At 33.2% G+C, this 10,752-nt stretch overlaps 1 protein-coding gene across 1 annotated transcript; it reads left to right on the top strand.

Moving 5' to 3' along the window:
* Positions 1–4,795: 4,795 nt before the first annotated feature.
* On the top strand, positions 4,796–5,731 carry LOC112856914 (olfactory receptor 2L2-like). Its single transcript, XM_025920213.1, has one exon. The coding sequence runs from the start codon at positions 4,796–4,798 to the stop codon at positions 5,729–5,731; it is 936 nt and encodes a 311-aa protein (XP_025775998.1).
* Positions 5,732–10,752: the final 5,021 nt, after the last annotated feature.

The following is a 10,752-nucleotide window of genomic DNA, read 5'->3' as shown; positions in this document are numbered from 1 at the left end:
AGCATCTGACCCACATCTTCCCATTTCTCTCTTTAGCCACTGACAACCACGATTCTGTTCGTTAATGTTAAAGGTTGACCATTTTAAATTCCACATATCATTGTAATGAAACAGTGTCTGTGTCTGCTTAATTTCACTTATCTTGAAGTCTTCCAGGTTCATCCATGTTGCTATTGTTGTGTGAATATACATATATATATATATATAATGTGCATATATATGTGCATATATATGTATAAATATATGTATTTATTCACATATTTCATTTTGTTGTTATATTCATTTATATTATATTATATTATATTATATTATATTAATTATATTTCATTTATCCATTTATTTGTCAATGGATATATAAAGTTAATGCCCATACTTTAAATATTATGAATAACACTGCAATAATGGTTAAAGGATTGCAAGTATCTCTTCAAGTAACTCATTTCATTTCATTTCATTTCATTTCATTTCGGTATATAATCAGAGGTGGATTTGCTGCATCATATGGTAGGTAGTTTTACTTACTTTTAACTTTTTGAAGAATTTCTATATTATTTTCCATAATGGTTGTACTAATTTATATTCCAAATATAAGGCTCAGGAGTTCCATTTTCTCCACATTCTCTATTGTTTCTTTATTTTTGCTTATAGCCTTTCTAAATGGTGTGAAATTATATCTGGTGATTTTGGTTTGCTATACCTAGGAGGTACAGGCTCAGAGAGGTGCATAAATTAATTCAAAATTACATTTCTAGTAAGTGCCAGAACTAGAATCAAATCTAGCATCGGCTCCAACCTGTCTGCAGCATGTTTTTACAGTAAAGCAAAATAAACATATCTTCTGTCTGAATCCAAACTCATAGTATATACTGATAAATCATACAATTGTCAAAATATCTGTCTACATACTTTCTATTTGTCTATCACTGCTGATTCGCCATTGCGGAATTTCATGAAAGTATATATATAAGCATACAGTTACATGCACATTCAAATACCGTGCTTTATAGATCTTTTGGTACAATAAAATCATCATGGATCACAAGCTCTCTAACATTCTAAACAACTAAAAATACACACTGCTTAAATATTTAATTAGGTTATTAATTCCTGAGTCACAAAAGTATTATGAATTATATATGTTTTTTTTTTTTTTTCCTTTTTAGTAGAACCTGTTGTGGAAACATTAGGAGGGATGAAAACTTCATATATATATACCCAAGCAGAAATAATGTAAAGATCTATGCTTGGCTGGACTCTAGAAGACTCTCCTTTTAGCCATATGATTTAGTCTATGAAAGCCATTGCACAATCCTGTAAACACTAAATAAATGATAAGAATGAAAAAACAATTACAATCTATGGACATGGAGATAAAAGTATATCCAAACTTTTTAAAGAACTAAGGTAGATTTTGTGGAGCCAATAAGTTCAGGTTTTCCAGAGGAAAAAAAAATCTGATCTTTTATAGAACTCTTCCCTTAGGTAAAGTAAGGAAGTTCCCTTTTGGTAAAGTTCAGCACTCAAAACTATTCCAGGGTTCTTGAAAAGAGAAGAAGCTACCCAAATTTATATGAAAACTGGTACAGATTTTTTTACATTCAAATACTTTTAAAAGTTTAGTCTGATTCTTTATAAAATTTTCAGCGAAGCAATGGAAACCTTCTTTGGTAAATGTATATTCTTGCTGCAGCTATACAAATAACCAAATCAAATCTAATGTGACCAGACAATTTAATGATCTGAAAGATCTGTCTTTGAGATTATTTTGCTTCCGAAGAAAATTCTACATTGTGTAGTATCTATGGGACACTTTTCCAGATCTGCCACTGGATCACTCTATAGTTTTAAATAATTTACTTCTAATCACTTGGAATCCGTGTTTCATCTTTATAATAATGAACCTATATTGAAAAATCTATTTATTCTGCAAGCATGTGAATCGCTAAAGTGAGATGCTTTTAAAATTTTGTTTGCAATTGAATAGGAACATGGGAAACATGAGAAAAAGAATGATACCAAGCTAAATAATGTTTGTTAAATTAATTAAATTACATTAAACTAAATTAAAATGATAACATGCAATTTATTTTTAAACTGGACATAAATAAGAGAATTTTCCTCATCATGATGTAGGAATGAACTGAATAAACACATTTATAACTTGATCTACAAGGGAGATAATACAGAGAAGGACATTTCTTTGTAAACAAAATCACCCAAGGACACTGATATTGAGGCAAGACATGGATTATAATTCATTTAGAGGACCTGGCAGTGATTGAGAGTATCTGGGAGTGCTGTGGGTGTTCTCTACCTCATGGATTAAAGTTGTATTCTGCAGGGAGCAACTGGAAATATAATTAAAACATCAAATTAGAGGAAAGAGGGAAGATATTGAAATGAAAAAAATATAGGCACCAATCCATCTTATTTGGGCATTAAAGGAACTTATACAGCTTCTTGACTCTCTTTCATCTATAGTAAATTTTTATTTTAATAATGTTTATATTTTTCTTTTTATTTCTCTTTTAGTTTTGAGCAGTTAAAAGTAACAACTTTTCATTTGATAATTGTTACCTGAATTTTTAGTGATGAGATTAAATTTAAATAAACATTAATATATAAATATCTTCATCTATCTACCAAGCATCTAAATTCAGGCAGAAAATCTAAGGAATTCACTTAAATGTCTGAAACTTGATTTATCATCTGCAAACATCCATAGCCATATTTATGGTTATATCAACTTCAAGTAGACTGAAGGATTAAAGAAAATTTAGTGGCTCCTGGGTGGTTCAGTAGGTTGGGAGTCCGTCTTTGGCTCAGGTCATGATCTCACAGTTTGTGAGTTTGAGCCCCACATCAGGCTCTGTGCTGACATCTCAGAACCTGGAGTCTGCTTTGGATTTTATGTATCCCTTTCTTTACCCCTCTCTGGCTTGCACTCTGTCTCTCTCACTCTCAAAAATAAATAAACTAAAAAAAAAAAAAGAAAGAAGGAAAGAAAACTTATTCTTGGCACAAATCTTGACACATGTTAGGTCCTACCCAGCGGAGATGGTCACTGAAAGTGTACAGTTCTATCTTCTCTGACATGTATGGATCTTGTTTGGGTTCAAGGCTTGGTTCTCCAACTCACCTAGGAGCCATCTCATTCCCTTTTCCTCCACTGTATATTGCCAGTAAAGCTGATACCCAAACCAAAGTTTTAGTGAAACTTAAAAGATTGAAGCAGGTGCAATTTTTTCCACATGGTATGTAAATAGATTAGTTTTCATTATTTCACTGGGTAAAATCAAAATAAAAGGGAAATAATCTAATTACTTTCACCTAAAAATTATATTTATATACTTTAGATCTTGAAACAGATATTTAATAGCTATGGTGGCTTTCGTGTCAGATGCAAAGCTTCTTTCAATGATATCACATGGCAAGTTATTTAGCATGTAAGAACAGAGGAACATAGATAATCAAAATCGCTGCCTTAGCAGTCATGTGACATGACATCAAAGAACAAACCTGATGTCCCATTCATTATTCTGTTCTGTGTTGTTTTTTTCTCATGATTAAACAGAAATAATACTAACTACCTCATGAAATGTTTGTCATAACTGGCCCTATATAAATACAAATGATAGAAGTAGTAACAATGTTAATGTCCTTGGTAATTACAATTATTACATTTTCAATTTGGTTGATGATTGAAACTACTAACACAAATTATAGCCCATGATATCAGTTTAATATGCTCTGCTCATGCCTATCCAAATGCCACCTTATAAACAAAGCTAGCTCTCCCAGTATTTCCTTTGCATGTTGACAGTAACCACACAATAATTGAAAATCAGTTGTTTCACATAGACCCTAACCCTGCTGCAAGTACTTCACAGTGGATTTGGAGATTCACATCTGCACTAATTTTACTATGTAAATTAGGAACTGAAATTACTTTTATATCACTTTAACATTTTATACAAATAATGTATGGGCATGGCATCGACAAACCACAGAGTTGAATGATGGTCCCACTCCTCTTGAAACCCAAAGCTAATACTTCAAATTATTTTACAGTTTTTTCCAATACTTCCTATATATTTTAAACAATATGCTTATCTTCTAATGCTTGATTCTTAAATCCCAAATACCAGACCATGATTTGTAAATTAGGCCACTGTGGATGAAATCTTACCCATCCCTATATCATCAAACTTTTCCTTCCACCACTCCATCATCAGATAATGATACTTAGGATCTACGAAGCTTTATTTGGCAAGCTTTTTGGAGAAAACTAAAAAAAAAAAAAAAAGGTATGTATTTGTTAGCATGAACTGATAGGCTAATTTATTTTCAGAATTATTAGTGCTTGATTATAAGAAGAAATAATTGTCTAAGAGTAATAAAATGTATTAAACATGGTGTGTAAGGTATGCATTTACATTGATTAACAGTGCATATATAAAATGTATAAGTTCTGATGTTGATAATATCTAAATGTATATAGAAAAATAATATATATATATATAAATTTCAATAAAATCATTACAGAAATATATTATTCTTAGATATACAGATTTTTATGAAATATTTTGTATATATATATATGCATTTCCTATAAAGATTTTATCTATGAGGCAAAAACTGGCAGGTTTGTTTTATCAGAATATGTGTTAAGTTTTTTTTAAGAGTTACAATGTTTCATTAATAAATCAGTTTGGAACAAAAAAGGAATTAATAAAAGCTAATTTTTTTGTATGTAATATGTGTTTCTCTTTAGGGAAAGCTAAATTAATGTCCCATGGAAAATAATAACAAAACATCTACTGATTTTTTCTTATTGGGATTATTCCCACCATCAGAAATTGGCCTGTTTTCCTTCATTTTCATTGTTCTCATTTTCTTAATGGCTCTTTTTGGCAACATGTCCATGATCATCGTCATCCTCCTGGACACTCATCTCCACACACCCATGTATTTTCTACTTAGTCAGCTCTCCCTCATGGACCTGAACTACATCTCCACCATTGTCCCCAAGATGGTGTCCAATTATCTCTTTGGAAATAAGTCGATTTCTTTCACTGGGTGTGGAGTTCAGAGTTTCTTCTTCATTACATTAGCTGGTGCAGAAGGATTACTGTTGGCCTGTATGGCTTATGATCGTTATGTGGCCATTTGCTTTCCTCTTCACTATGTCATTCATATGAGAAAAAGAGTACTTGTGTTGATGATTACAGGATCTTGGATAATGAGCTCGATCAACTCCTGTGCCCACAATGTATATGCCCTCCATATCCCTTATTGTCGATCCAGAACCATCAATCATTTCTTCTGTGATCTCCCGGCCATGTTGACACTGGCCTGCATGGACACCTGGGTCTATGAGTACATGGTGTTTGTGAGCACCACACTCTTCCTTGTGTTACCTTTCATTGGCATTGCATGTTCCTATGGCCGAGTTCTCCTCACCATCTGCCGCATGCACTCAACAGAAGGGAGGAAGAAGGCCTATTCCACCTGTAGCACACACCTCACTGTGGTAACTTTCTACTATGCACCCTTTGCTTACACTTACCTACGCCCAAGATCGCTGAGAACTCCAACAGAGGACAAAATTCTGGCGGTCTTCTACACGATCCTGACCCCAATGCTCAACCCCATCATTTACAGCTTGAGAAACAAGGAGGTGATGGGAGCCCTGAGAAGAGTGATTCAGAGGATCTGCTGCTCTGTATAAGTGTCGACAAAGTTCTCATTAATCCTGCTGTTTTAGAAATACATCATTTTCACCTTTTACACTCATAAGGAACAATGTCAGTCCAAGATTCCAGACAAAGATGATATTAATATAGAAAATTAAGATAATTGAGATTTTAAAAAATTTATATTCCCAATCACTTTATATTCGTGGTAATTTTTCAATAAATGTAAATGGCATATATTTTCCCTTAATTTGTGGGTAATAAGATTTTATTAATACATTGAAATGACATTCAAAACAGTCCAACTAGATGTATTATCCATTATACTAGTTCTAATATATTTAGCAAATCTCCCCAAATAGATAAAATGGGACAAAAGAACAAGAAATATTATAACATTTATAATATATAATATATACATATATACGTATAATATATACATACATACACACACACACACACATCAACAGATACTTAGGATATGTAGGTTGTTTCCCTATCTTAGCTTCTTAGCTATTGTGTATAATACTGCAATTGACATACAGATTATCATATCTTTTCCAAATAGTGTTTTTGTATTTTTGGAAAAATATCCAGCAGTGGAATTTCTGGATAATATGGTAGTTTCATTTTTAATGTAATGAGGGACTTCCATACTTTCCTCCATAATGGCTGTACCTGTTTACATTCCACCAACAGTGAAGAGATTCCCATTTTCCCACATCCTCACCAGCACTTCTTATTCCCTGTCTTTTTGATAATAGCTGTTTTAAATATGTAAGGTGATAGATCATTGTAGTGTATTTGCATTCTATGATAATTAATGACATTGATCATTTTTTAAAATCTGTGTCCATCTGAATATTCTTCAGAAAATGACCTCTATTTGAAACTCAGCCAATTTTTTACTCATTTTTCTTACTATTGAATTATATGTTTTCTTTTTATATTTTATATACCAGCCCTTTTTCACATGTATGACTTGAAAGTATACTTTTCCCTATTCAGTAGTTTGTCTTTTAATATTGTTGATGGTTCTCTTTGCTGTGATTTTCTTTGTAATAGTCCCACTTGATTATTTTTACTTTTGTTATTTTTGTCTTTAGTGCAAGATTCAAATATATATATATATATATATATATATACACACATATATACATATATATGCTAGTTATATATATACTAGTTTTATATATATATATATATATACTATACTATATATATATACTATATATATACTATATATATATACTATATATATACTAGTTTTATATATACATATATATATATACACCTCTTTCTAGAAGGTAACCACTTATTTTTTCCAGAAATTTTATCGTGTCAGTTCTTACATTTGTGTTTAATCCATTTTAAACTATTTTTTGTGTGTATGGTTTAAGATAATGTTGTAATGTAATTTTTTTTGCATGTGGCCATCCAGTTTTCCCAACTATGAATTATATAGAATATTCATTTTTTGAATAGTCTGTCTTTTCTCCATAGTACATTCTTAGTTTCTTTGATGTAAATTAGTTGACCATATATTCATGGGTTTATTTCTGGTCCAGGGTTCCTTATTCCCCTCATCTTATAGAATACATTGAATGCCATGGTGCCATGCCATTCTCACAGTTTTTGCATCATTGGAGAAGTATGCAACCACACCTTCTCTACACTGTTCAGGAAGCACAGAGGTATTTTAGGATCCCTGTATTATCTGAGTTTTATGGGCTGATCAGGATTCAGTACTTCTCTGATTGAACACAGACCTATCTCACTATGTCTATTATCTGGTATTCACCCATGGTTGTTGTGGTTTGCTAAGGATAATTCTGCCCTGGAATCACTCCAACAGGTTCCATTGTATCTAATGTTAAAATTCTTCAGAATTGTGAACTTAAATCCCCATATATATTTTGGGTAGTTATGAGTTATGAACTAAAATGTCTTTATTTCCTATAGAAATTTATATTAGTACAACCATATCCACACACCTAATAAAATGTTTTCCTCATTTTGCTGCACACATGTGTTTCATGCTGTAAAAAATAAATATTCCCAATCGCCTGAGTACACCAGGGATAGTCTGCTCTTACGTTCAAAAGCAAGTTTTTATTTTCAGCTTTGCAAAAATAAAACTTTAACTTTTCATAGCCTAGAATTCCAAATATTTACTGCCCAAAAATGTTCAGTAATACTCTTGGTAGAAATTTTCAATATATTCAGACATCTGGTTTCTCATTCTTCCCATAATAAATCTGGGAATCACTTGTTATTTTGCCAAGTAAAAATGTAAACAGAATTAAATATTGAGAACTCTGTTTATGTCCAAAAGGTAAAGAAGAAAAGGGGCACATGGGTGCCTCTGTCGGTTGAGTGTCAGACTTCAACTCAGGTCATGAGTTCATGGTTCACGAGTTTGAGCCCCACATTGGACTCTGTGCTGACCGCTCAGAGCCTGGAGCCTGCTTTGGATTCCATGTCCCCCTCTCTCTCTGTCCCTTCCCAGATTGTACTCTGTCTCTCTCTGTGTCTCTCAAAAATAAATGGAACATTGAAAAAAAATTTTAAAGTTAAATAAAAGTATAGGAGAAACCATGGGCCTTAAGATTAGAGATATTTTTGGGGCACCTAGGTGGCTCAGTTGATTGAGCCTTTGACTTCGGCTCAAGTCATGATCTCACTGGGTTTGTGAGTTCTAGCCCAGCATCAGGCTCCTGTGCTAACAGCTCAAAGCCTGGAGCCTGCTTCTGATTCTGTGTCTCCTCCTCTCTCTGCTCCTCCCATGCTCATGCTTTGTCTCTCTCTCTGTCTCTCAATAATAAATAAACGTTTAAAAAAAAAGATTAGAGATATTGTCAGGTGAATATAGAGCTCCATATCTTACTGTAGCAATGACTCATTAGAGCAGATATAAGAGCATTAACCAGTGTTGAAACAGGACAACCTGAACTATAATTGATTCATTGCTAAAGTCTTATTGTAGACAACTCTGAAGGTTAAAATCTCCAGAAGAATCCTGAAATAAAGAGTCCCTATGGTTTTAGAGGTCAGGTTCCCACAGTAAATCCTAGGGGGAAAAATTACTAAACCTTTCAGCAGGGAGAAGGAAAACAAGAAAAAAAATAAATACTCCAGAACACTCTTAGTTTTACCAAGTTGTGCCCTTGGGAGAAACTGTTAACCAGAGCCTAACATATTAACTTGCCCTAACATGGGTTAATATCACATCTTGACCTGTGGAAATAAAAATACCCAAATACCAAGAAGCCTTCCACATGGGAGAAGAAAAACACCCAACTCCACCTTAAGTACACATATTTCCCCCCCCATGAAGAGACAAGATGAGAAATGTTTGTGAATTTCACAGTCCTGAAACACAAGCTTATTAAAAGTTAAAGACAGATCATAAGAGTATCAAATGTTGTCTCCTCCCCCACATACCTACCTCACCATCAAATAACTAAAGGGCTTTATATACCATTTATTTTAATGGTTGCATAATCTCTCCCCATCAAAAAAATTACAAAACACTCTAGAAGGAAATAAAATTGGGAAGAGGCAGAACAAAAATCAGAATTATATGTGGCAGAGATGTTAGAATTATTAAACCAAGAATTCTATTTTTTATTTAAGTTTTTACTTAAATTCCAGTTATTTACCATGTAGTGAAATATTGGTTTCAGGAGTAGAATTTAGTGATTCATCACTTATATGCAACACATAGTCCTCATCACATCAAGTGTCCTCCTTAATACCCATCACCCATGTAGCCTACACACCACTCACCTCCCTTCCAGCACCTGACATTTTGTTCTTTATAGTTGAAGAGTGTCTTATGGTTTACCTCCCTCGCTTTTTTCCCATTTGCCTATGTTCATCTGTTTTGTTTCTTAAATTCCACATATGAATGAAATCATTTGGTATTTATCTTTTTATGACTGACTTGTTTTTCCTTGCCTAATATACTCTACCTCCATTAGTGTTTTGCAAATGGCAAGTGGTTTTACAAATGCATCAGTTCACATTCCCGGTAACAGTATATGAAGGTTCCCTTTTCTCTCCATCTTTGTCAACATCTATTGTTTCGTGTGTTGTTAATTTTAGACACTTGAGAGGTGTGGGGTGGTATCTCATCATGCAAACCAGGAATTAAAACAAAAACAAAAACAAAAACAAACTATTATTAAGATGCTAAGGTTTGTAACAGATAAAGTGGACTGCATTCAAAAGCAGATGGCCAATGTAAGCAGAAGTATGGAAATACTAAAAAAAAAAATTCTACGTATTTAAAAAGAAACAACACAGTAACAAATGTAAAGAATGAATGAGGAGCACCTGGATGGCTTAGTCACTTAAGTGTCCAACTCTTCATTTCAGCTCAGATCATGATTTGTAGTTTGTGAGATTGAGCCCGAGTTGGGCTCAGCATTGACAATGCACAGCCTGCTTGGGATTCTCTCTCTGTCTCTCTGTTTCTATCTGTGTCTCTGCCTCTGTCTCTCTCCACCTCCTCTGATTGCTGTCTCTCTCTCTCTCTCTCTCAAAAAATAAATAAATCTTTTTTCTATTTGAAAAAAATAATGAATGAGAGGGGCTTATTACTAGACTACACATGGATGGAGGAAGAATCTCTGAGCTAGATTATGTATCAATAGAATGTTCAAAAACGAAACAAACGACATCAAAACCGAGATAACTCAAGACTGTGTGACACTACAAAATGTGTAACGCATGCATAATGACAATACCAAAATGGGAAGAAAATAAACAAGGAAAAAATAATGTATGTGTGAAGGCTAACCAAGGATCAGGGAAGCACAGAGAATGGCAAGCAGGAGAAATGCAAGGTAAAACAAAACAAACAAAACACACAACCATAGAAAGAAGGAAAGACAGACAGACAGACAGAAAGAAAGAAAGAAAGAAAGAAGAAAAGAAAGAAAGAAAAAGAAAGAAAGAAAGAAAGAGGAAAGGAAAGAAGGAAAGGAAAAATTGAGAAAACTGATAAACTTGGGCTTATCATTTTCAAATTACAAAAAGTAAAGGTAAAGAA

This window comes from Puma concolor, chromosome A1 (genome assembly GCF_028749965.1).
Source record: "Puma concolor isolate L17-30 chromosome A1, mPumCon1.1.hap2, whole genome shotgun sequence".
Lineage (NCBI taxonomy): Eukaryota > Metazoa > Chordata > Mammalia > Carnivora > Felidae > Puma > Puma concolor.
Note: the sequence above shows the minus strand (reverse complement) of the source record. Positions and strands in the feature narration are given on the sequence as shown.

What these genes read in the sequence shown, in the direction of transcription:
- LOC112856914 (XM_025920213.1), top strand. Translation starts at nt 4,796, where the DNA reads ATGGAAAATAATAACAAAACATCTACTGATTTTTTCTTATTGGGATTA.